The sequence below is a fragment of the Oreochromis niloticus genome, linkage group LG18 (genome assembly GCF_001858045.2).
Source record: "Oreochromis niloticus isolate F11D_XX linkage group LG18, O_niloticus_UMD_NMBU, whole genome shotgun sequence".
NCBI lineage: Eukaryota > Metazoa > Chordata > Actinopteri > Cichliformes > Cichlidae > Oreochromis > Oreochromis niloticus.
This window is the reverse complement of record NC_031982.2, coordinates 30,508,135-30,532,992: the sequence shown is the minus strand read 5'-3', so window position 1 is coordinate 30,532,992 and position 24,858 is coordinate 30,508,135. Positions and strand designations below refer to the sequence as shown.

The following is a 24,858-nucleotide window of genomic DNA, read 5'->3' as shown; positions in this document are numbered from 1 at the left end:
GTTGAGATTGGGTATTGCATTGTACATCACAGCCAGATTAATTCATGTGAAACAAAGATTGTTTCTTTTTTGTTCTTAATCTTCAATGAACAAAGAGCTTTTTTGTAGTAACCTGACCTGGGTGCTAACATGTGTTTTTACAACAGGCTGCTAGTAACAAAGTGCCTAAAGCTACAGTTTTAAAAGGCTTCTCTGCCAAGTTGTCTGTCATGTGTAGGCACGACACTGGTTCTTCCACTGAGCTTTTTTATGCTTGAAGGATTATCAGGTCAGTGTTAAGCAGCTTAAAAAGAGGTGTGTGTGTGTGTGTGTGTGTGTGTGTGTGTGTGTGTGTGTGTGTCCTTGAACTTTTGCTCAAGGACTTTAAAAGAAAAGAAAGTCTGATTTAAGCAAAATAAAAATAAAAACAAATATGGATGACTCAAAACTTTTACACAGTATATATCTTTATTGAAGATATATACCAATTTAGCATTATGAATTTACTTTATTCCAGTTATAAATCTGTTATTTATGGTCTTTATGTTTGAGCTAAAATTGAAACAACGTTTGACATCTGGAACATAATGCTTAAATATCTGCCCATCTTATCCCTAACTTCATTCATTATTTGGGACTGATGTATGAATAAAAACCTGACTTATTTTTCTGGCATCGTCATCCTGTACTTAGCACAGTCTTCAGATGTATGTGTTACACTTTGGGACATTCCACATACTGAAGAGTGGATTAGCTTTAAACATGCTGCTTTTAAGATTTAAGAAAAAAAAATCAACTGCACTTGTGCGTAAAGAACAACCTTTACTTCAATACTGTCTTCAAAACATATTTTGAAAACACGAATCTGTTAAAAAGATGTTGTGAAATTCTTTTCAGATTCTCAAATAAAGAAATTGCTTATCTGAACTCTGAATATTATATCTGGAAGTAAAATTAATGATGTATTATTATATGGTAAAATGACATACATAAACATGTAACAACAAACACAAAAACAGAAATCACAGGCCACATCTTCAGGTGATCATCAGGAGCAGCTTGGACTTCTGTCCTTTTTCAGCTTTTATGAGAGGCAGATTTTCAGCAGTAACAAAGTGTGACCCAGTTAAACTCGATGTTCCATTTGACATGCAACACCCTGTGTTATGTTACTTATATTATTCAAAATGTTCTTCTGCATAAATCAGTTTTTAATGAATACAAACAACTTTATATAACTACACCTAGTTCCTACACCACAGGAATGAGGCCTAGGAACTAATTACTCTGTATGAAAGGTGGTATTCTAATCTTTTAGGACAATATCATGATTTAATGTGTAAAAAATTTATTAGTTCACTGAAGTCAATGATGTTGTAGTTTTACACTTGCCTCATTGAATCTATCCTCACCTCCTCCATGACCATTCTCTATGCTGCTTCCACTCCCAACGACAAACGCTGGCTGCAGTGCGTCATCCATTACAGAGAAGGTGATTGGCTGCCCATACAAGATCGCTAAACCTGAGACAGGCAAGGAAGATTGCTGCTGACCCTTCCCACACCGGATATGAACTGTTGTTGACACTCCCCTCTGGGTCCATCAGAACCAACAGCTCACAGAATAAGAGCAGTTTCTTTCACCGGGCTGTTGGACTGTTTAACAACACCTCCTCACCTGCTCGCTGCTCAGTTAATGTGACACAGTAACGCACTAAGTTACTAAGACTCTAATAACTTTGCACATCATGTTCTACTTACATGTTGCACTTTTCCCTATGTTCCCATTTATAATCTTTACATATACTTTAATTTCTGTTCTAATATCTGTAGATATGACTCACATATATCACTGTGACTCTAAGAGAAATTGCATGTTTGTGTGCAAACTTGGCAGTGAGCTGTGGTTTAACTGCCTTAACGTAGATGGAGCTGAGGAAGAGGAACAGCCACTACTTCAAGTTATTCTAGGTAGTTAAAGCAGGTAGTTGTTAGAAAGTTAATGGAGAAGCAGAGAAACCATCACTGTGAGAAGATCTGTGACTTCACTAATGCATTAGGCCAGTGGTTCCCAAAGTGTGGGGCCCGCCCCCTATTGCAGGGGGGGCGCGGCATGAAAAGGGGAAAAAAAACAAAAACAAAAACAAGGCTTGGACACTGCTAGCACGGGGCGCCCACACAAACGCAAAGCAGGAGATGAAGCATTGCTGAATATGTTTCTAAACCAACTTCATTCCAAGCCAAAGACTAGAAAATAAGGTGAAGCATATCTTCCCTTTGGTTTCACCTGCACAAGTGCTGAGGTAGGTCTCCCTGCAGAATTAGTTTTCCCTGCATCGGGAGCAGCGCTGGGCTGTTCAAATCACGGACAAACAGTATCCCACAGTTGTTTATGTTTTTGAACCCATTTTGTAGAGAGTTTTTTTGAAAAATGTATTGATAGCAATGTTGAACATTATTACACAGGAAAAAAAAAACAACTACATGTAAAATAATTACACCATGATGCCTCTGCCTTTCTAAATGCAGGGACAGTAATGGCCTGTATATGTAAGCGTGTAAAACCTGCAGAGTCAGATTAACAGTATTTTGTCTCCATCTGCCATTCTGCAATTCATCTCATGTAAACAATAACGTGGCGCACAGTGTGACGTGAAAAAGGCACATACCTTTGACATTGCGTGACAAACTCTGTATTCCTTGTCCACACGTACACGCAAAAAAAAAGGAGTTTTAAAAAATCTCCGTTCTCGGTGATTCGATACGCCGTTTACATGTGCCCGAAACAGCTGCGCGTTCAAAAATACCCGTGTAGGTGCGGACGGAGCGTAAAAGAGTTGTTTTTTTATTTTCTTACTACCTGTAATTTATTGCAGATTATTTGTATTTGCTTAATTGTTTAATAAATGTTTGAGGTGTGAAATAAACCGCAATGGAGCAAAATATGGGTGTGTGTGGTTGAAGGATGTGTTTGTGCGTGTGCGTGCACGCGTGCACGCGCGGGGTCGGGGGCGCGAACATTTTTCTTGTTAAACAAGGGGGGCCCAGCAAAAAAAGTTTGGGAACCACTGCATTAGGCTTTTCTTTCATAATGAATATCTGCATGACTGATTTATCAAAATTATTCACAAAGACTTGTAGGTAGGACTTTATCTGCCATCTTGTTGTTTGTAATCACTAACCAGCTGTCAAACACTCACACCATTGTTTCTTTCCATGTTTCTTTGCATCCTCACAGTCAGTCATAACAATACACCGCAGCTGGAAAAACCAGTCTGCAAACTTGAGAGAACAAAAGTTCTCTTAAGTGTGGCAGGACTGATAATTTCATCATATACAAATGTACACGTAGTGTGGGGTATAGTGCCAAAGTTGCTTAACTCATAAAGTCTACTTTGCTTTTGAATTAAAGAATTTCTAACAGATTAGAAACTCTGGGTTTTCACATCCGTAGCTGACTACCGAACCATCAGGTTAGTATATGTGTTGCTTACCATGTTGATGTTGAGCTTAAAATACAGATAAGGCTGCTGATTATAGTTTATATTCAACTGTAAAATATTCTTTATAGTAAAAATGGTTATTCTCTGGAAAAAGCATCAGCAGGTGAAACATTTGGTATATTATGTAACAAAAACTGTGAAGGGTTAAAAACAAGACTTCACTGAGCAACAATCCACAAATGATTGTCATCTGTTTACCATCAGCACTCAGGCGGATCATTAACAGGGAGCAGGTACGAAGACAAAAAGTCATGGGCCGTAATGGAAAGCTCATACTGTGATCACCTTATTTACCACCACTTATTTAGTATTATGTCTGCGTTTATGTATTATTTTATTTTATTTTTTATACACTTTGTACTGCACTAATCTTACCTGGAGTGTGAGACAGTCCTGGGATTGAACCATGACAGGCCAAAGATTAAATCATTGGGTGTGGCACAGGAATGTGTTGAAAGAGAAAGTAACGTTTGCTACCAAATTTATTGTTTAAATATTTAATTCTGAGAATTAACTGAGAGTATAGTCATCTATCAATTGAGTTCGAAATTCTTTACCTTCATATGTTTATTAAATGTTTAATTAAATATGAAAAAAATATGAATTGTGTAATTTTATACTGAAAATGATAATAGCATATACGGATGATTTGTAGTCAATCTATGATGCTGTTGTCTATGAATTTGTAGATACAATGACGCAGTTATTACACAAGATTTGACTGTTAGTGCGGGATGGAGGACAATCCTGGCAACAGCCTCGTTTAATACTGCAGGTTGTGTTCAAGTGTTTAGTAAATCCGATGAACACACATTCTGATTTTATTTATTTTTTACATGGGGAAACAACATGTGTGTCTAAAGTTCTGGGGTGAAGAAGTGCATAACAGAAGGGAAAAATATAACATGGCAAGGTGGAGTGGGTGGGTGTGTTTATCATATATTCCTCCCTCAACCCCAACTGGGCGCTGCAGAGCCTGGTTCTGCTGAAGGTGTCTTCACGGTAAAAGGTAAAAGGTTACTCCCCACCTTTGCCGAAGGCCTCTAAACTTCATCTCCCTACACTTGCAAGAGAAAGTCCACGTTCCCTGTGGATACTCCAGCTCCATCCAACAATCCAAAGACATGCGTGGGATGGGTTAATCAGCATATCTAAACCAACATCTGCAAAGTTTTTCACTTTTAAAACTGAGTGAGCAGAGGTGCTTTAACCTTCTCTACATCTCTGTTAGCAGGATGACGGCGCCCTCTTGTGTTGAGCATCAGTTTCAGATTTTAGTTGTCAACCTGCAGGAAGATGTGTAAAAACTAAATTTCATAAAAGACTTTTGAACTAACTTCTAAACTCCTCAAAACCCAAACTGTCTTTGTCAGGGTTAGGCAACCGTGTGGAGAGAAGAGAGAGTGAACCCAAGTGCAGGCACTGATGACAGCGTAGCTGTGAGTGAAGTTATAGTGAAAGATAAAATCCACACAAAGACTTAGACTAATAGAACCTAAAGTGGGATAAAGTAACCAAAAGAACACGAGGAAAGCAGTAAACGTTATGAAAACCTAAACACCAGGAACGAAGAGCCTGCACAGTAAAAAAAACTGAGTGTCAATTTTACACTTACAGAGTTGATTTTAACTCCGTTTCAGATAACATAAGCTAAGATGACCTTTATTAGTCCCACAGGTGGGAAATTTGTTTTGTTACAGCAAAGTGCAAAGTTATGTAGCAGAAATTAGAAAACACTGGAAAACAAAATAAAATACCATATACAATAGAATAAAATGGAAATACAAATACTATATACAACTGAGTAGGAAAATACAAAAATACAACTTCGTCAGAAGAATTGCACATATAGCAGTCTTATTGCACATGTGTGGGTTTGTGTGTTTGATCAGCTGCAAAAGTCTTTATTGTGGAGTCTTACAGCAGTGGGGAGGAAAGACCGGCGAAATCTCTCCGTCCCACACCGTGGCTCCCGCAGTCTCCCACTGAAGGAGCTGCTCAGTGCTGTCAGAGTCTCCTGCATGGGGTGGGAGATGTTGTCCAACAGGGATGACAGCTTAGCCGCCATTCTCCTGTCACTCACCACCTCCACTGGGTCCAGAGGGCCTCCCAGAACAGAGCTGGCCCCTCGGATCAGCCTGTTCACTCTCTTCCTGTCCCCAGCAGAGATGCTGCCGCCCCAGCAGACCACACCATAGAAGATGGCTGAGGCCACCACAGAGTCATAGAAGGTCTTCAGGAGTGGGCCCTCCACTCCAAACGACCTGAGTCTCCGCAGCAGGTACAACATTTGGTCCCACTCAAAATTAGAGTAAAATTTACTCTATGGCCAGTGTTAGTTCTACTCAATTTAGTGTCATAATTAACAACAAAATGTATAAAAATATTTAACACTGATTTTTACTCCAAATTTAGTGTAATAATATTTCATTTCTCTGTAGTGTCATTTTTTGATATTCATCATATGATGATTAGCAGTAATCATGTAATCTTATATTCTGGAAATAAAAAACATACAGGTTACAGTAACAGCATTTATTATGCGTCTCATTTCACTGTCATTTGATTAACGTAACAAACCCTTACAATTCCCAGTAGCATACAGTACTATGATGCTCACACGAAAAAGCTATGACGTTTCCCCAATATCAATGTTGTATGCAGAAAAGTGAAAAAGTTGGTCAGGGATGAACGGTATGATGTACCAAAGACATAATGGGCCTTAAAGAGTTCATCAAGGGCTCCAACTGAACCTGTCACTTTACATGGAAGTGCATGCTTGTCAATTACAATAAAGAAGGGGTGAATGCTGCTTCTTGTGGGTGCCTGAGCAAGAATGTAGGTCTGACTGCTTCGGGTGATGTTGTCTCGATGCTGCTGTACACTGGTTCCAGCCTAGAATAACACATTAAACAGCAGTATTTAGTGACTATGCTCTGACATTAGATTAGATCACCTCACTGTACATGAAAATGGAGGTGATAGAACGTATATTTTAAACATACTTCTAAGAATTTGATGAGGTTATCAACAGCTTGAGATGCAGACATCTTTCCTGGTCTCTTTCGCCCTTGTGCTGATGGTGGTAGCAGATGTCACCGTCCCAGCCTACAGATGAATAAACAAAGAATTATTCCAAATATACATTCAGTTGACAGAATTACCTATATAACCAACGATGGCAATTAAAAACAGTCACAGTCATACCATTCTGAGTGGTCTGGATCGACCACGGCCTGGCCCACCAACTTAAGAAAAAACAAATTGACTCCTGCCTACAATTTACATCAGTATCATTTAAATGATAAGTGATCTTACTTTTGGGAGATTTGGAGGCTAAGACGGTTCTTTCTTCTGCAGCTTTTCTTTGAATGGTCTTCAACCACCATGCAAGGTATCCTGAACCGCTTTCTGGATCGTAGTAATGTTCCTATGTAATTAAATACATGCAGAATTACAATGTTATCAAAATTTCTGATAGCAATTATGTGTTTAATGTTACAAAGTCCCCTTTACTTACATATCCATGTTGTGAATATGGTTTTTGTAGATATGGAAACAGAAACCATGCCCTGCACATACATCACTCTACACTTTTAGGGGGAGACGTCCCAGTGTACAAATTCAATGATGACCTACCCTCAATTGGCATTGAACATCACAATTAAAAATAATACAATACTAAAAATGTTTCTTTATAGCCTACACTTATGATTCTTACCCCTGTGCTTCTGTCATCTTAGCTGCAAGTATGTTTATCATCTGTCTTCTGGTTGCATCTGTCAAAAGATTTGGTTCACCACCGGCTTTGTTGCTAAGATGTTTTCAATCACATTAAATAGACAAAATATGAAGTCAGAAATTTTTAAAACTTAAGATTGGAAAACAATTACATAAAAACACCTCACATCACATTTCCAGATTAGACTTAACAATGTACACTACCCACAGCTTTTGCCTCATAGTTTATATGGCATGGCCGTTTAGTTTGTCTTCCTTCAGTGGCGGCTGCTTCTTCAGGAGGGTCACACATTGTGAAGTTGTATCATTGTATCATCGGATGCTGAAGATGATGATGATGATGATAGAGATGCACATGTGCATTAAGGAACATGACCAAAGCAGAGGCATTAAATGTAACTGTTAATGCTCCAATGTCAACCTTTAAATTTAACAAACATATTTACGTAGGTGAATCATGAGTGATTACCAAGTTCTTCATTGCTCAGCATGACTTGGAAGGTTCCAGGTGACCCCTTCACCATTTCTTCAAATACCTCTGCACCTACTTCTGTGTCAGACTGGTCAAACACCTTCATATCTAGCTGTCTGCCTTCTAGTATGTTAAATTTTAGGCACACTGAAGTAAGGTAAGAGAAAACAAAAGAAATATTACAGGGTCAAATGGTGCTGATGAGATGAAGCTGAAGCATATAGGCAATTCTCATTCACTGTCAAAGTAAACACCATTATCAACATAAGAATATGGTTTTATAATGAAGTTAGTGTATTGAACAAGTAATAATTGATTTATTGTTTTATCCTGATATTCTCACCTTCTTTCATGACAGCATCAAATGTCAGGTCAGACAGCCTAACATACTTCTGCTCACTACCAAGCAAAACATGCAGCAGCATATTCTGTTCACAAAACGAAGAAAAAATAAAAGGAAACAGTTGAACCAAGAGTTAACTGCAGATGTACTTTAGTTTTTTATATAAAATAGAAACATTACTTAAAAGTTATTACTTAGCAGCTACAGTATAAAGAAATAAATAACAGGTTAACTGCTAACAAAGATCCTTTATCAACCAGTGTTACTGCAAATGGGCCAAGTGTGACTAAAATCTAATATTGTTTAATGACTTTAGTCTACTTACCAAGTATTGGTCTGCTCTTACTGCAATTCGCTTTATTTCTGTGAACAAGGGATATACATTAACATATCATTAACACTGCTATCAATTTATACAAAATACATATTATTTACTAAATAATGAGCAAAACTCTAAAGAAGTGTATGCCTTTGGCATTTGCTTAGAAGAATATAAATCAGTAGAGTTGACTTTATGGCAATGTTACCCACTTTTTCTGAAAGTTTGTTACTTATAGAAGCTAACGATTATTAGCTTACTAATAAATGCTAACTTAGTTATTAAAACTATGGCATTAAACATGTGACAATTATATTATCTCGGCAGCATTTAGAAGAAATACATAGTTAACATGTTTTAGGTTCATATTAACTTAGTGAGAAGATAACGGCAACTGAAATTTTAGCAACTGTTAGCATGTAGCTACTCGACACTATCATTAAACCTATGGGTAAATGCTGCTAAAATGCCCTTACTCGACATCAGTGAAACTATAAAGAGTGATTTAGTTTTAAAAAAATACATTTTAAACAATGTTTTAAAATGTATTTTGTTAACTTCCCACACTGGTAAAGTGCGGGACTGTGGCAACTGGAGAAAATTCCAGAGAAAATTCCATTTTCGTCAGAACTGCGCACACCTGCGAACTGGCAACACTGCCTGCCTGTCAAAAGAATTTTACACTGACTTTTAACTCTGATGTTAGAGCTGGTTTACTCCTCATAGAGTGTAAATACTCTATCTAGATTAGAATAGGTTTACTCTGAAATATTGACACTCCATTTTTTTTTACTGTGTGAGCCATAAACACTGGGGAGGCGCCACAGGATGAGAAACAACGAATTACACGCAGACGACCCCACAACAAACAGAAGGAGACACGGGGGTTAAATACACGGTGGGATAACGAGGGAATGAGACACAGAAGGAGAGTACAACCGGGAGTAATCTGACATAACGAGATAGGGGAGGCAAAACTCATTGACATAGGACAAGTACTTTCAAAGTAAAACAGGAAACACGCGAACACTGAGAACACGGAGAACTGAAATGTGGGGCGGGAAGGCACAGAGTAGACATAACACGGAACACAGGAGGAGGCACATAATCAAAACCTAAAGACTAGAAATCATGTTACTAAAGAACTAGGGAGCTGGAAATACTGAATACCGAAGCCAAGAGATTAGCAGTGAAAACGTATGATGGAATCAAAGATCAATAATGGTACAAAACTCAAAACACTGGGTCGCAGACCCAGGACCGTAAAAGTCCTAAACAAACAAAAACCGAGCAATTAAACTATTAGTGGTACTGTCATTTCCCCAGTTTGTGTAAATATCTTACCCAACAGGATTTTTAAGAAAAGGGAACAAAACTTTGCTTATTTCCCCGTATGGACACTTCTATGGTAAAGAAATCTGACAGGTCACAGGCTGACTGATGGGTCTTCTTCTGCTCTAAAAATGAACTCTGTACTTGTGGGTGTTTCAGGAGGAAATCTGCTTCAGTTATTCTCTCAGATTAATTTCATATTTTCTGCATCAGATTTGAGTGAGATCCTGGAATGAAGACAGAAGAAAAGACTTTGTTCAAAGTTTTATTAATCCTGAAAACTTGTAGTTTGATCACACATTAAAAAAGGAACTCATATATTTCATATATTCATTGAGATCATAGTTTTACCTCAATTCTTTGTTGATTTTAACAATAAAAGTCTGCCAAACAGACATAAGGAAATGTGACTTTGCAAACTTATGAGAACAAAATCTGATAAAAGAAGGTCTGCTGATTTCATTGTTAAGGCCAATGAAGTGGAACAAAAACGACAACATAAAAAAACATGTAAATTTTCAACAAACTTTTAGAGCACAGAGAAGTTTACATTTTCATGTGGAAAAATATTTTAGTAAATCAAAATGATGATGAGCAGTGATAGCCTCCATAAACAGTCACAGGAAAGATCTCCTTTAAAAACTCAGAAACATCAAGAGAACAACTAGAAGATGTGGAGGTACCACCCATAATGTTTGACTGACAGCTGATCTCTGTGCTGTTGAGAAATGCCACAACCATCATGGAGCGAAAATAAAATGATGTTATATATTACAGATTAAAAAGCATAACAATATGAAAGATTTTGGTCTATTTCTGTTTAATAAAATTAGCAGAATCTCCATGAGTGCAAACCCATTAAACTGAATCCGGATGTGTACATACAGAATCCAACAGGGATTCAAGCATGTCACAGTTGTATAAAAATGAAATAGACAATTAGACAATACAAATATACTTCATTCTACTTGAGTTTAATGAACTCAGCAATGTCTCCAAAATTGCAGTAAAGCCAAAGTCCAGCATAGAGCGGCTGAGTGAATGTGGTCTGGACTCTGTGGAGGAGAGTCATGGTTTCAGAGACGCTGTAGAAGGACAAAATACCTGCTCTGTGATTCAGGTACACTCCTACTCTGGAGGACTGAGGACCTGAGACAGGAGTTTGGATGTTGTTGTGCCACAATTTATAACTATTTTGATAACAATTTAATGCCCAGGATTTTTCATTACGTCCAAATTTAGATTCATTCCCACAATCTTCTCTGGTAATATTCTTATACGAAACTACTACATAACCTCCTCTCCCTCTCCATTGGACCTCCCAGTAACAACGTCCAGTCAGACTCTCTCTACTCAGGACCTGATATCGTACAGTGAATCTGTCTGGATGATCAGAATAAGACTGTTGTTGATTCATTAATGTTACTTTTCTGTTCTCCTCTGATAATAACAGCTGTTTGTGTGCTGTGTTTGGATCCAGTGTGATTTCATATGAATATTTTAAGAATCCAGCTCTGGTCTTTGGCTCTGGTGGATCTGACAGTAAAACATCCACTTCAGTGACTGTCAGTGAGATGTTTGTCCATTCCTCTCTCAGAATGTCCTGTAGTTTATCTCTGACCTCTGACACAGCTGCTGTCACATCCTCAAAGTAGCTCAGAGGACGGATATTGATGCTGGATGAGTCTGTAGACTCACTGAGTGCTGACAGTGAGGGGTAGTTGTGTAGAAACTGGATGTGATCCTCTGTGTGTGAGAGCTGCTTCAGCTCAGCATCTTTCCTCTTCAGCTCAGTGATCTCCTGCTCCAGCTTCTCCTCAAGCTCTTTGACTCGACTCACTTCAGTTTCCTGCTGGGATCTGATCTGCTGCTTCACATCAGAGCTTCTTTTCTGGATGAGATGGATCAGCTCAGTGAAGATCTTCTCACTGTGCTCCACTGTTTGATCAGCAGACTGATTGATGGCCTCCACCTCCTGTTGAAGCAGCTTCACATCTTTCTCTCTGTCCTGGATTCTCTGCTGGATGTTTTGTCGACTCACCTCCAGCTCTCTCTGCCTCGCAGTCCTTTCTGCTGCAGCTGAGACTGTGTCGTGGCCTTTATGTTCATCCACAGAGCAGAGATAACAGATACTCTGCTGATCAGTACGGCAGAACATCTTCTTAACTTCATCATGACGAGAGCAGATGTTCTCCTGGAGCTTGTTTGATGGTTCCATTAGCTTGTGTTTCTTTAATGGAACCACATCATAATGAGGCTGAAGGTGTTCCTTACAGTAAGATGCCAGACAGAATAAACAGGACTTGAAGGCTTTCATTTTTCTCCCAGTGCAGACATCACAGGCCACATCTTCAGGTCCAGCATAGCAGTGATCAGCAGGAGCAGCTTGGAGTCCAGTCTTCTTCAGCTCCTCCACGAAATCTGCTAACATGGTGTTTTTCATCAGGACAGGCCTCGGTGTGAAAGTCTGTCTGCACTGAGGGCAGCTGTAGATTTTCTTCTTTTCCTCTCCATCCCAGTGGGTTTTAATACAGTTCATGCAGTAGCTGTGTCCACAGGGAATAGTCACCGGATCCTTCAGTAGATCCAAACAGACTGAACAGCAGAATTTTATTTGGTCCATTTGATTCATGTGCTGTGCCGTTTCACCGTCTTTCAGTGACTGTCAGACAGTCTGACTTTCTCTGAACAAAAACAACCTCTGTGCTCTGAAGGGAAACAGATCTCTGCTCTTGTTCACCTCCTACAGGAAATGAGGCTCACCAGCAACTGCATTTACACCATGTTGTTTAGACCCATCCTGATACAGACACATCTGTGAAGGGAGGCACTAAAAATATCTTGGCAGAGTGACAATGAGTTGTTTATAAGAGCCAGGACATGGCTGCAGTTCTACTGTGCAGTCACAGACACACTCTGTATTATCCAAAGTTTTGTAGAATTCAAAATGTTATTTGATTTATCCGATCTCCTTGCTGTGCAGTTTTACTCTCTCTCACTGACTGACACTTTCTGAGTTCCGAAAGAAAAAAAAAGAACGCTACTCGTATTCACATCTTAAAGGAAATGAGACTTACTGCATATACACCATGATTTTTAGATACACCCTAATACAGATTGATCTGTGAAGGGTAGGTACCAAAAGTCATAAAATCATAAAGCACTGTTTTCAGGGTGTGTTATGTTTGCTTGACAGTATGTTGTAAGAACTGTGACCTAGTTAATCTTTGATAGATGGACCTGGAGATTTGACATTTGGAATGCAAGACCCTGGGAGTTTGTATTTTTTATGTTTTTCAAAAACCTTGATCAAAATTAATGAAGCTATAATGAATTAAGATCACACTTTATATTTTGAATCGTTTCAGTGTTAGTTCCTTCCCGCACTTTGTGAATGAGACAAGGCTCCTGTTGACCTCTTACACAAAATGAGGCTATTTAGCAACTATGTAAACACAATGCATTTTCAATACAGGCTTAAACAAACTGATCTGTAAAGGCAATTTAACAAAGAGTCATAAAGGGCTTAATGTGTGACAGGCAGGGAGTGCTGTGTTTTCTATTTAGTATGCAGTAACAACAGTGACCTAGTTACACTTTGGTTGTTGGACTTGGAGCTGTAACATTCAGCATGTAACACCAGGGGATTGTGTGTTTTTAATATTTTTCAAAACCTAAGCAAAAAAATTGAGTTTCAATGAATAAAGACCAAACTTTACATTTAGAAACATCTTAATCTTAGTTCTTTCCCACACCTTGAGAATGAGGCATGGGTACAACTGTACAGTAACATTGTAACAAATCAAACTCATTTTTAGATGAGAAGACTCTGTATGACAAACATTACACCAGATATTTTATATGTATTTTGTCTATTTAACACAAGTCTAAACTTTGTCGTCATGGTCCTGGGTCATTAGACCAAGTGTTTTGAGTTTAATATTGGTATCATCTGCTGCTTCACATCAGAGCTTCTTTTCTGGATGAGATGGATCAGCTCAGTGAAGATCTTCTCACTGTGCTCCACTGTTTGATCAGCAGACTGATTGATGGCCTCCACCTCCTGTTTCTTACAGTAAGAGACCAAACACACCAAACAGGACTTGAAGGCTTTCATTTTTCTTCCAGTGCAGACATCACAGGCCACATCTTCAGGTCCAGCATAGCAGTGATCAGCAGGAGCAGCTTGGAGTCCAGTCTTCTTCAGCTCCTCCACTAAATCTGCTAACATGGTGTTTTTCACCAGGACAGGCCTCGCTGTGAAAGTCTGTCTGCACTGAGGGCAGCTGTAGATTTTCTTCTTTTCCTCTTCATCCCAGAAGCTTTTAATACAGTTCATGCAGTAGCTGTGTCCACAGGGAATAGTCACCGGATCCTTCAGTAGATCCAAACAGACTGAACAGCAGAATTTTGTTTGGTCCATTTGATTCATGTGCTGTGCCGTTTCACCGTCTCTCAGTGACTGTCAGACAGTCTGACTTTCTCTGAACAAAAACCTCTGTGCTCTGAAGGGAAACAGATCTCTGCTCTTGTTCACCTCCTACAGGAAACGCTGTTTAGACCCATCCTGATACAAACAGATCTGAGAAGGGAGGCTCTAAAGAATGATTCTGACAGAGATACAAATGCCATTTAAGGAAGGCAATGTTTGTGTTTGTCTGATGTGTTTGTCTGATTTGCAGGAGCATGCAGCAATACGTTTGATCCACTTAAACTTTGATAATTTTACACAAAACTCCCAGGCAGTTTATGTTTAAATTATTTAAAATGTTCAGCAAAGTTAATGTAGTTCTAATGAATAAAAATACATTGTGTGATCCTCTTGGACTGAATCTGTGAGGCACTGTAAGATGAGCCCCCAGTTGTCATAGATTCGGTCCCACATCCATGACAACAAGGGAGATGTCCTCGATGTGGCATCATGCAGGAAAAAAAACAAAGCACAAATAAGTGTAGAAGAGTGTCTCAGTGAGGAGAGACACACAGCAACTGAGCCAGCGATGTTGAGATGGTGTGAGGAGAAAAGCATAATAAGAAAACTTCTGTTTACAATATATGGTCCATTTAATCAATAATGACTAAATCAATCTCGTCTAGAAGACATCACATGATGAGACCTGTGGGTGGTTTAAACTGCTGGGAAGTGATGAAAGAACAGCACTTTATTTGAAGGATCAGTGGAGTTATCGCCCTCCTCTACAGAGTGATAGTTTCTCTACTTGAACACAAATGGCCTCCTTCAGTCTTTTGTCAAACAGCCTCTTTTTTTTCAGAATCTGTACATTGTCCTCGACACCGTATAACAACTTACTTATTCTGGATTGAGAGTCCAGACAGTCTGAAAAATGGAGGGCTTTAAAGAGGAGACTTTGATTTTTCAGTAGCCGAATGACTGAAGATTAAATTCACAAAGTATCTTTAAGTTACGAAACTGGCTCACTATAAAGTATCAAAACACAAAAAACAGAACAATAAAGTGTCTTTAAAGATGATTTATAAACAGTTGAAGGAGCAGTTTTATGTTTCATGTTCTGTTAATATACTGACTAACCAGCAGCAACACTCTGTGTTTCCATCTGTGTTTATTTCCATCTTTACATGAAAAACATGATCTGAATAGTGACAGTGATAATAGTGATAACTTCATGTAAACAAATGTACTCATAGTGTGTGGTATACTCTGATACTAACTTTTGTAAATATATATTGCTTAAGAGCAACACAGCAAATCAAAGAGTCACAACTATAAACATCCAATGATGAAACACACATGATGCATTTAAAGTTTAATTGTAAAATATTCTCTGTAATGTAAATTGTTCTGCTCTCTGACAAACCATCAGAGGTGCAGCACGTGTATCATTTGGTGTTTGAAGCAGAAACAAAAGCAAAGAGTTAAAGGAAGACACATTTGAAGAAGAAGGAAAATGAAAACAAGACGTCACTGAGCAACAACCTGACAGAACGAGAGCCAACAGTTTACTATCAGAACTGAGGCTGATCATTAACAGGGAGCAGCAGGTAACAAGGTCATCAGCAGTGGAGGAAAGTATGGAAGTAATACTCAGCTTCATATTTGAAGATACTCGAGTATCTTAGCTGCAGGTATGGAACAATTTACATATGAAGTCATATTAAAAACATGAAAAACTCCAACAACTCCAAGTTGGAACAAAGACATTTAAAGTTAACAAATGATCCACAGAGATTATAGAACTGTACAAAACACGAAAAGAAAATTTGGCATCAGAACTGTTTTATATTTCCTCTCATCCATTTGTTTCCCTTTGCAAACCCACTGGATATCTAAGTCTACATAAAGCAGATCAAATCAGCTCCACTGAGACCACAAATTAAATTGCTGCTTACACTTTGATGCATCAGTTCAGTTTCAGGACTCTAATAACATCACATATGAAAATATGGCAGATTCAGGCATTATTTTACTGCTGTGAGTAAATCTACTTTGCACTTTACTCTGTTTTACATAATAAGTCTTAAACAGCATTTCCTAAACTCTTCAGCTACCAAAAAACCCCAAAACAAAACAAAGACTAAAAGGAGTTCATAGGTGATGATGATGATGGTGTGGAGGAGGATAGGTGAAATAAAAAGTCACTGTTGTCATAGAATACTGTGTCTCTCGATATTTGCAAGTCTTGAATACCAATTCTTATTCTTGAAATGTAACAATGATGAAAAAAAGAAAAATAATAATCTTGCAGGTGGTCTCATTTATGCTCCGAGCTCAATGAACTCTGCAGTGGCTTTATGATATCCACTGAACCAAAGTCCAGCATAGAGCGGCTGATTGAATGTGGTCTGGACTCTGTGGAGGAGAGTCATGGTTTCAGAGACGCTGTAGAAAGCCAGGACACCTGCACTGTGATCCAGGTACACTCCGAGCCGGGAGGTCCACGGACCCGAGACGGCTGTTTTCACGCTGTTGTGTATGAATTTGTAGCTGCTGCTGCAGTTACACTCCAGCGCCCAGGACTTGTCGTTGAATCCGAATGCGCACTCGTTCATGGACCCCTCTCTGCTGATATCTTTGTATGCCAGCGCCACTGTGACTCTCTTCCTGCACCACTCCACCTCCCAGTAACGACGCCCAGTCAGGCTCTGGTTACTCAGGACCTGCCTCCACCTAACGAATCTGTCTGGGTGAGTAGGATAAGACTGCTCCTCTCTCATTAATGTCGCTCTCCTGTTCCCCTCTGATAATGACAGCTGTGTGTTTGCGGTGTTGGGATCCAGCGTGATTTGGAATGAATATTTTAAGAAGTCAGCTCTGGTCTTTGGCTCAACTTGTGGGTTTACATCAACCACGGGTGAAACATCCACCCAGGTGTCCCTCAGGATGTCCTGTACTTTAGCTCTGAGCTCTGACACAGCTGCTGTCACCTCCTCAAAGAACCTCAGAGGAAGGATTTTGGCTCTGGGTAACTCTGTAGGTGGATGAGTGAATGAAGGAAGGTGATGCAGAAACTGGTTGTGATCCTCTGTGTGTGAGAGCTCCTCCAGTTCAGCGTCTTTCCTTTTCAGGTCAGTGATCTCCTGCTCCAGCTTCTCCTGAAGCGCTTTGATTCGATTCTGTTCGGCTTTCTGCAGGGATCTGATCCGATACATCACATCAAAGCTTCTTTTTTTGATCTGCTGGCTGAGTTGATCAAAAACGCTCCTGCTCTCCTTCAGCGCTTTATCAGCAGAGAGATTGATTTTCTCCACCTCCAGTTTAAGCAGCTTCACGTCGTTTTGTCTGGTCTCGATTCTCTGCTTGATTTTTTGTCTGCTCGACCCCAGCTCGGTCTGACCGTCACCGTTCATTCCCACATTAATTCCACTGTTCTTCAGCTCCTCCACCAACTCTGCTAATGTGGTGTTTGCTGCCTGGTCAGGCCGTGCTGTCAAGGACTTCCTGCACTTTGGGCAGCTGTAGGTGGCATTCCTGTCCTCCTTATCCCAGTGGGAATTAATGCAGTTGTTGCAGTAGCTGTGGCCACAGGAAACAGTCACCGGATCCTTTAACAAATCCAAACAGATCAAACAACAGGTCTTTTTATCCAGAAGAACGCCTTTCTCTGCCATTTCTCCCCGTAAGTGTGGACAGCGGTGAGCAGAAACACGTGTCTGCGCCCCGATTCAAACCAAACCCTCCTCCTCTGGTTTCTGTTTAGCCGCTGATCTGCGTTTGAATGGAACCTTTCAGCTCACGCAGTCACGCGCTGGTTACACCCATCTTCACACTTGTAGATCAGCGACGGGGAGAGCGTGAAGACGAGCATGCGCAGAGCATGCGCAGTTAGCGCGGGAACGGTTTGTCTTAAAGTGGCAGTTTCATTTTAAGATAAAATGAAAATAGAATTCACATCGTGAGAAGAGATGTTTAATTTATTTATTTTTTTACTGTAAAACTGAAATATTAAAAAAAGGCTGATGGAGGAAGCGGAAAGACAAAAAGTGTGAACACAAATGATTTTAAAGTTATGAAATCAGAATCACCTTTATTATCATGTATGTGCCAAAAACCTTTAACAAAGTTGGCCTGTCTGTCAGAACTCTGGCAGTCTTCCAGCCAACAGGCCCAAATCATCAACGACCCCTCTCACATTCTTCACCTCGCATTTCAGTGGCTCCTCTCTGAGCGACGCCTCCGCTGCATTTCCTGCAGGACTGAGAGGAGGAGAGCCACCTTTGTCCCCAAAGCCACCCTGCTTTTTAACTGCAGCTGATAAGACGATTTCCCACACCAGAAACATAAACTACACTAAACTCTTTTTATACTGCTGACACTTTACTCACTTTTAGTCACTTAGTTATTTATTCAGCTATTCAGTCACTTTACTTTTAAACTGTGTATATACTGTATAATCTGTGTATTTATTATCCCACTCTTATTGCCTGTTTATGCCCTGTTCTTATCTTCAATGCCATGCTGCTCTGTTGTATCTTAATTGGGCCCTTGGGCATAAATAAAGTCTTTCTGATTCTGCGCACACATCCAAGGAAATGGGTTCTGTTTCTTTGCTTTTCAGTGAACGTATCAGAAAAAAGACAACAACAACATGTATAACATATTTATGTCTACAAAGATACTGGAATAAATAATGGAGTAAATAAGGGATGGATAACTGGTTATTATGAATACAGAACTTAAGAATATAACTTGATTGGAACTTGATGACATACATATATATCCATATATCTGCTTAAGTGTTTGACCAGTAAGCATCCTGCAGGGGGTCTGGTAGTGGGGGCTGTGATGTCCTACAGGGCAACAGGTCTGTAGTCATTTAACTCAGTGACAGAGGGTTTGGGGTTTTTTTTAGACCGGGATGATTGTGGAGTGCTTGAAGCAGGAGGGGACTTCACACAGGTCCAGGGATCTGCTGAAGATCTGTGTGATGATGGGAGACAGTTAGTCAGCTCAGACTTTGGGGCAGGAGGATGACACACTCTCCGTTACCTGTGTTTTGTCTGCTGAAGAGTTACCTCACATCTTCTTCACACGTATAAAGTGTAGATGGTGAGTCAGTAAGGAGGGGTGGGTGGTGGTGGGAAGTGGTATGTGATGTGGTTTGAGAGGGTGAGGGGTGTGAAGATGTGATTGTTAAACCTGCAGGAAAACATTCAGGTCTTTGACCAGTTGATTGTTCTCCCTGGTGTGGGGGGATGGTCACCTGTGGTTGGTGATATCCTGCAGTCCTCTCCACATTGATGCAGGGTCATTACCTGAAAACTTGGCACAGAAACTGATGGAGGATGTTACAGCACCGGTGAGATCATCAGGTCTGTAGCTGTGGCCTCAAAAACACTCCAGTCAGTGCTGTCAAAGCAGGCCTGCAGTTCTAGTTTTGCGTCTTTTTGCCTATTTACTGTGTAGCATTGCTAAACATCAGGATAAATATGACCATATACATAATAATAATAATAATGCTTTAACTATGTAAACTGATAGTAACACATAATTCATGTGTAAGCAGTGATGTGTTCATTAGTATGTACCAGCTCCACAGTAATATCATTATCAGAAGGATTGTTGAGTTAAAGGAAAAGATTAAATATATGAAAAATAGAAAAACTGGAAATTCTGTTTATGTGACACTTTTAAAAGCATAGAGAAAATAAAGAGTACAAAATAAGCACATAAAGTGTACGTGTCCTCTTTTGGGACATGAAAGTGATCTTTTTGTCTGAACACACATTAACAAACTATAGACCCACCAGATGAGACCCTGAAACTCCAATGATGCTGATGGATGTGGCCTTCTGACCTCACACACAAATTTTAATCTGTTCATGAAAACACAGAGGTGTGGTTATTTTTCACCACTGTTGTAGATGAAAGCTTTTTAAATGTTTATCATATTGTCTTGGTTGGAAAAGACCAGAGAATGACATAAAACACATGAGTTCAAAATATGCTGCTGGAGGTCAAAGGGCAAAGAGTCCTTAAGTCTCATGGGTGATAAATTTTAACAAGTCCTGGTTTTAAATTGGGAGTTTCATTATTATTATTTTGTGTCTGAGTCACTTTTTATGGAGGCTTCTGTCCAAAGTCAAATGTATGAAGGCTGAAGCTCTTCTTCACTGTTTTTAGTCGGCATTAAACAAAAGTGCATCAGAGTCAACATCTGGTAAGAAATGAGACACAGCAGCTGATCAAATCATTTCATGTTGAGATCTTCAGACAAAATGATCACGAATACAAATAAATGACAGCAGCCTCCAGCTGCTCTGTCGTCACCATTACTGTTTCATGATGTAGTTGTTCTACTGTAACTGACCTACTTTTCTCTTGTTATGAAGAGTAATACTGTGGTTTTAAATGTGGCCCATATGGTGCATTTACAAAGCTGCTGATTTTTTTTTCATTCAAGAGGAATAAAAGGCTTTGATCTTGCTGATACAGTGCCCCCTGCTGTTTGTTCTCATCAACAGTCCTGCTGTTTTTAATGAAATGGGCTGAAGCTGAAGGGAAAGCTTCTACAGAGTTAGTCACTTATTTAGTTTGGAGCTGTATCATCTAACTAATGATGCTTTGATCCAGTTTACCAGGATCTATGACACAATGCACTTTATGATAAAGGCTTCATTCAGCCTAAAAACATGGCACAATGTAAAACATGTGGACAAACTGAGCTGAGGTGCTTTAACCTCCTCTACATCCCTGTTAGCAGGATGAAGGCGCCCTCTTGTGTTGTGCATCACTTTCAGATCGCTTGTTAACCTGCAGGAAGACCAAACTTCACTGAGCCTTCAGCAGCTTCAACATCATCAGTAAAGACAGATTTAAATATGTGTAATATCACACTGTGTCAGTTTGTTGACAGGAGTCACAACCTGTAACACTGATGCTGCATTCAAGGACCATTACAAACATCTGAAAGGACTTAAGAACATCAACAACATTTTTAAACACAAACATTTAGAGGATAGAGAAGTTTACATTTTCATGTGGAGAAATATTTTAGTAAATCAAAATGATGATGAGCAGTGATAGCCTCCATAAACAGTCACAGGAAAGATCTCCTTTAAAAACTCAGAAACATCAAGAGAACAACTAGAAGATGTGGAGGTACCACCCATAATGTTTGACCGACAGCTGATCTCTGTGCAGAAATGATGGAGAGAAAATAAAATGAAACTAAAATACAGATTTAAACCCACAATATGAAAGACTTCAGTCTATTTCACTTTAATCAACTCAGCAGTGTCTCCATAATTGTAAACCCCTAGTCCAGCATAGAGCGGCTGAGTGAATGTGGTCTGGACTCTGTGGAGGAGAGTCATGGTTTCAGAGATGCTGTAGAAGGACAAAATACCTGCTCTGTGATCCAGGTACACTCCTACTCTGGAGGAACGAGGACCTGAGACACGAGTTTGGAAGTTGTTGTACCAAAATGTATAACTGTTGTTGTTACAATCTAATGACCAAGATTTGTCATTACATCCAAAAACACATTGAATCACACTCCCTGCTCTGCTGATATTCTTGTATGCGACTGCTACATCAACTCTCCCTCTCCACTCCACCTCCCAGTAACAACGTCCAGTCAGACTCTCTCTACTCAGGAGCTGTTTATACGAAGTGAATCTGTCTGGATGATCAGAATAATGTTTTTGTTTCATTAATGTTGCTTTTCTGTTCCCCTCTGACAATAACAGCTCTTCATGTGCTGTGTTTGGATCCAGTGTGATTTCACATGAATATTTTAAGAATCCAGCTCTGGTCTTTGGCTCTGGTTGATCTGACAGTAAAACATCCACTTCAGTGACTGTCAGTGAGATGTTTGTCCATTCCTCTCTCAGAATGTCCTGTAGTTTATCTCTGACCTCTGACACAGCTGCTGTCACATCCTCAAAGTAGCTCAGAGGACGGATATTGATGCTGGATGAGTCTGTAGACTCACTGAGTGCTGACAGTGAGGGGTAGTTGTGTAGAAACTGCATGTGATCCTCTGTGTGTGAGAGCTGCTTCAGCTCAGCATCTTTCCTCTTCAGCTCAGTGATCTCCTGCTCCAGCTTCTCCTCAAGCTCTTTGACTCGACTCACTTCAGTTTCCTGCTGGGATCTGATCTGCTGCTTCACATCAGAGCTTCTTTTCTGGATGAGATGGATCAGCTCAGTGAAGATCTTCTCACTGTGCTCCACTGTTTGATCAGCAGACTGATTGATGGCCTCCACCTCCTGTTGAAGCAGCTTCACATCTTTCTCTCTGTCCTGGATTCTCTGCTGGATGTTTTGTCGACTCACCTCCAGCTCTCTCTGCCTCTCAGTCCTTTCTGCTGCAGCTGAGACTGTGTTGTGGCCTTTATGTTCATCCACAGGGCAGAGATAACAGATACTCTGCTGATCAGTACGGCAGAACATCTTCATCACCTCATCATGACGAGAACAGATGTTCTCCTGGAGCTTCTTGGAGGGCTCCACCAGCTTGTGTTTCTTTAATGGAGCTACTTCATAATGAGGCTGAAGGTGTTCCTCACAGTAAGATGCCAGACAGAATAAACAGGACTTGAAGGCTTTCATTTTTCTTCCAGTGCAGACATCACAGGCCACATCTTCAGGTCCAGCATAGCAGTGATCAGCAGGAGGAGCTTGGAGTCCAGTCTTCTTCAGCTCGTCCAGGAAATCTGCTAACATGGTGTTTTTCACCAGGACAGGTCTCGGTGTGAAAGTCTGTCTGCACTGAGGGCAGCTGTAGATTTTCTTCTTTTCCTCTCCATCCCAGTGGGTTTTAATACAGTTCATGCAGTAGCTGTGTCCACAGGGAATAGTCACCGGATCCTTCAGTAGATCCAAACAGACTGAACAGCAGAATTTTGTTTGATCCATTTGCTGTGTCGTTTCAACGTCTCTCAGTGACTGTCAGACAGTTTGACTTCCTCTGATCACAAACAACCTCTGTGCTCTGAAGGGAAACAGATCTCTGCTCTTGTTCACCTCCTACAGGAAATGAGGCTCACCAGCAACTGCATTTACACCATGTTGTTTAGACCCATCCTGATACAGACACATCTGTGAAGGGAAGCAACAACAAGTCATACAATACTTAGTTCATCAGTGCCGGGGTTTGTTATGTTTGATTTACAATATGTAGTTAAAACTGTGACCCAGCTAACCTTGTTTAATAGTAACTTAGCCTCTACGAAATGCCTTGTGGCAATGATTTAAGGTAAAACTTGGTATAGTACCTTTTAAGATAATAACAAAGCCCTTCATGATAACGATGGTTAAACCCTTGTGCAAAGGTTTCAAAACTCCAGTTCTTAAGGTCCTGAAACTTTTACATGTGTCGCTGCTCCAACACACCTGAGTAAAATTAGATCAATTAGTAAGAGTCTATAGAACTTCGCTGCATGCTGAGGTGGTAATTCAGCCATTAGATTCATGTTATAGCAGCTCATGAAGGAACGTGACACAATCAAAGCATTTTTATTGTTGAAGTACATTTTTCCAAACACTTTCATTTACTTAAATTTATTTAAAACTAGAAAATGCATTTTCTGAAGAAACTGCAGTGTGAATGGTGATAACTGAACGTTTTGAGTTTAAATAGTTGCTGAATGTTAAGTTAAAAATGTTGAGGTTTAGGGGTTCCCACCTCAGCATGTAGTCAAGACTCTTACTAATGACCTACTCATTTTATTCAGGTGTGTTGCAGCAGGGACACACGTAAAAGTTTCAGGACTTTGACACCCCTGCCCTTGTGGATTAAACCGGATGGATTTTGTATCATAAGATGGGACAAAACAGCTGATGAATTTGTTACACTCTTACCTCATCTAAACAAGGCATTTTGTAGCGGGTACAGCAGCCATGGCAGTTTTTCTTGAAACAACTAATCTCACGTGTTGACTTTTTCTCAAAATAGGCATGGGAACAACTGTCTACAATACATCAAACACATGTTTTACTCATTATGTAAGAATTGTTATACAAAGGACCAGTGCAGAGTAGGGCTGCCACAAATGATGATTTTGATCGTCGACTAGTCACCGATTATTTTTGCGATTACTTGACTAATCAGATCATGCATCCATTGGACTGCACTTGCATGACCCATCCTCCAAAAGGAGGACGCATTTGTCGGCCCCATTTGGAGGAGGAGTCTTCGAATTTGGACAGCCTTCGTCCCGTCGCCGTAACGAAGGATGCGGCCCCTGAATTTGGCACTGCTTCTTCTTCTTTTGCCTTTAACGGCAGCTGGCATCCTTGTACATGCAGTGCTGCCATCTTCAGTTTCAGTCCGTTATTACACTCTCAAACCCTACTGCTTATTACTCTGTTTTTCAGGATCTTACAAAGCTTCAAACGACGTCGACAATTAAATTAGTGGTCTCCGATTTTGATAATCGACGTAATAATGACTAGTCGACTAATCTTGGCAGCCCTAATGTACTGTTGTGTAAAAAAGTCATTAACTGTATGCTTGCGTCATCTACTTACCTTAGTATTTTAGTTTCCTAACTGTACATCCAAAGCTTTTCTCACTGCAGCTGTATTGCGCAGTTATGTTACACCGCTGAAAACAGAGGGGAAAGAATTATAAGAGTGATTTTCAATTGATTCTCTCATGCAGTGGTTTAATGAAATGAAAAATGAACATAAGCAATTCACATTGCGCACTGCTCAAAGTCACACAGTGGAAGAAAGAGCTAATTAAT

The 24,858-nt window shown here is 39.9% G+C and overlaps 4 protein-coding genes across 7 annotated transcripts in view; all 4 read right to left on the bottom strand.

The window, feature by feature from the left end:
- Positions 1 to 24,858, bottom strand: part of LOC109195563 (tripartite motif-containing protein 16) — a 1,176,058-nt gene that overhangs the window by 1,116,271 nt on the left and 34,929 nt on the right. The window lies entirely within an intron of this gene.
- Positions 9,940 to 12,542, bottom strand: LOC109195562 (tripartite motif-containing protein 16-like). The gene has a single exon (XM_019347783.2). It carries the CDS (start codon positions 12,318 to 12,320, stop codon positions 10,653 to 10,655), a length of 1,668 nt encoding a protein of 555 aa, XP_019203328.1. The 5' UTR covers positions 12,321 to 12,542; the 3' UTR covers positions 9,940 to 10,652.
- On the bottom strand, positions 13,166 to 17,776 carry LOC109195427 (tripartite motif-containing protein 16). The gene is made up of 2 exons (XM_019347466.1): positions 16,567 to 17,776; positions 13,166 to 13,179 (listed from the first exon to the last, which is right to left on the bottom strand). Exons 1-2 carry the CDS (start codon positions 17,774 to 17,776, stop codon positions 13,166 to 13,168), a joined length of 1,224 nt encoding a protein of 407 aa, XP_019203011.1.
- The window catches only part of LOC109194393 (tripartite motif-containing protein 16), a 27,236-nt gene continuing 23,143 nt past the window's right edge, over positions 20,766 to 24,858 (bottom strand). For 3 of the 4 annotated variants that reach the window (XM_019347787.2, XM_019347786.2, XM_019347788.2), the window contains exons 2-3: positions 24,641 to 24,716; positions 20,766 to 23,209 (exon numbers count right to left, since the gene is read on the bottom strand). In XM_019347787.2, the coding sequence (XP_019203332.1) occupies positions 21,377 to 23,026 (1,650 nt within the window). In that variant the 5' untranslated portion in view covers positions 23,027 to 23,209; positions 24,641 to 24,716 and the 3' untranslated portion in view covers positions 20,766 to 21,376. The remainder of the gene's footprint in view (positions 23,210 to 24,640; positions 24,717 to 24,858) is intronic. The other variant, XM_019347785.2, reaches the window with a different exon arrangement.

Coding starts and splice junctions, on each gene's coding strand:
- LOC109195562 (XM_019347783.2), bottom strand. CDS start 12,320: ATGAATCAAATGGACCAAATAAAATTCTGCTGTTCAGTCTGTTTGGAT.
- LOC109195427 (XM_019347466.1), bottom strand. CDS start 17,776: ATGGCAGAGAAAGGCGTTCTTCTGGATAAAAAGACCTGTTGTTTGATC.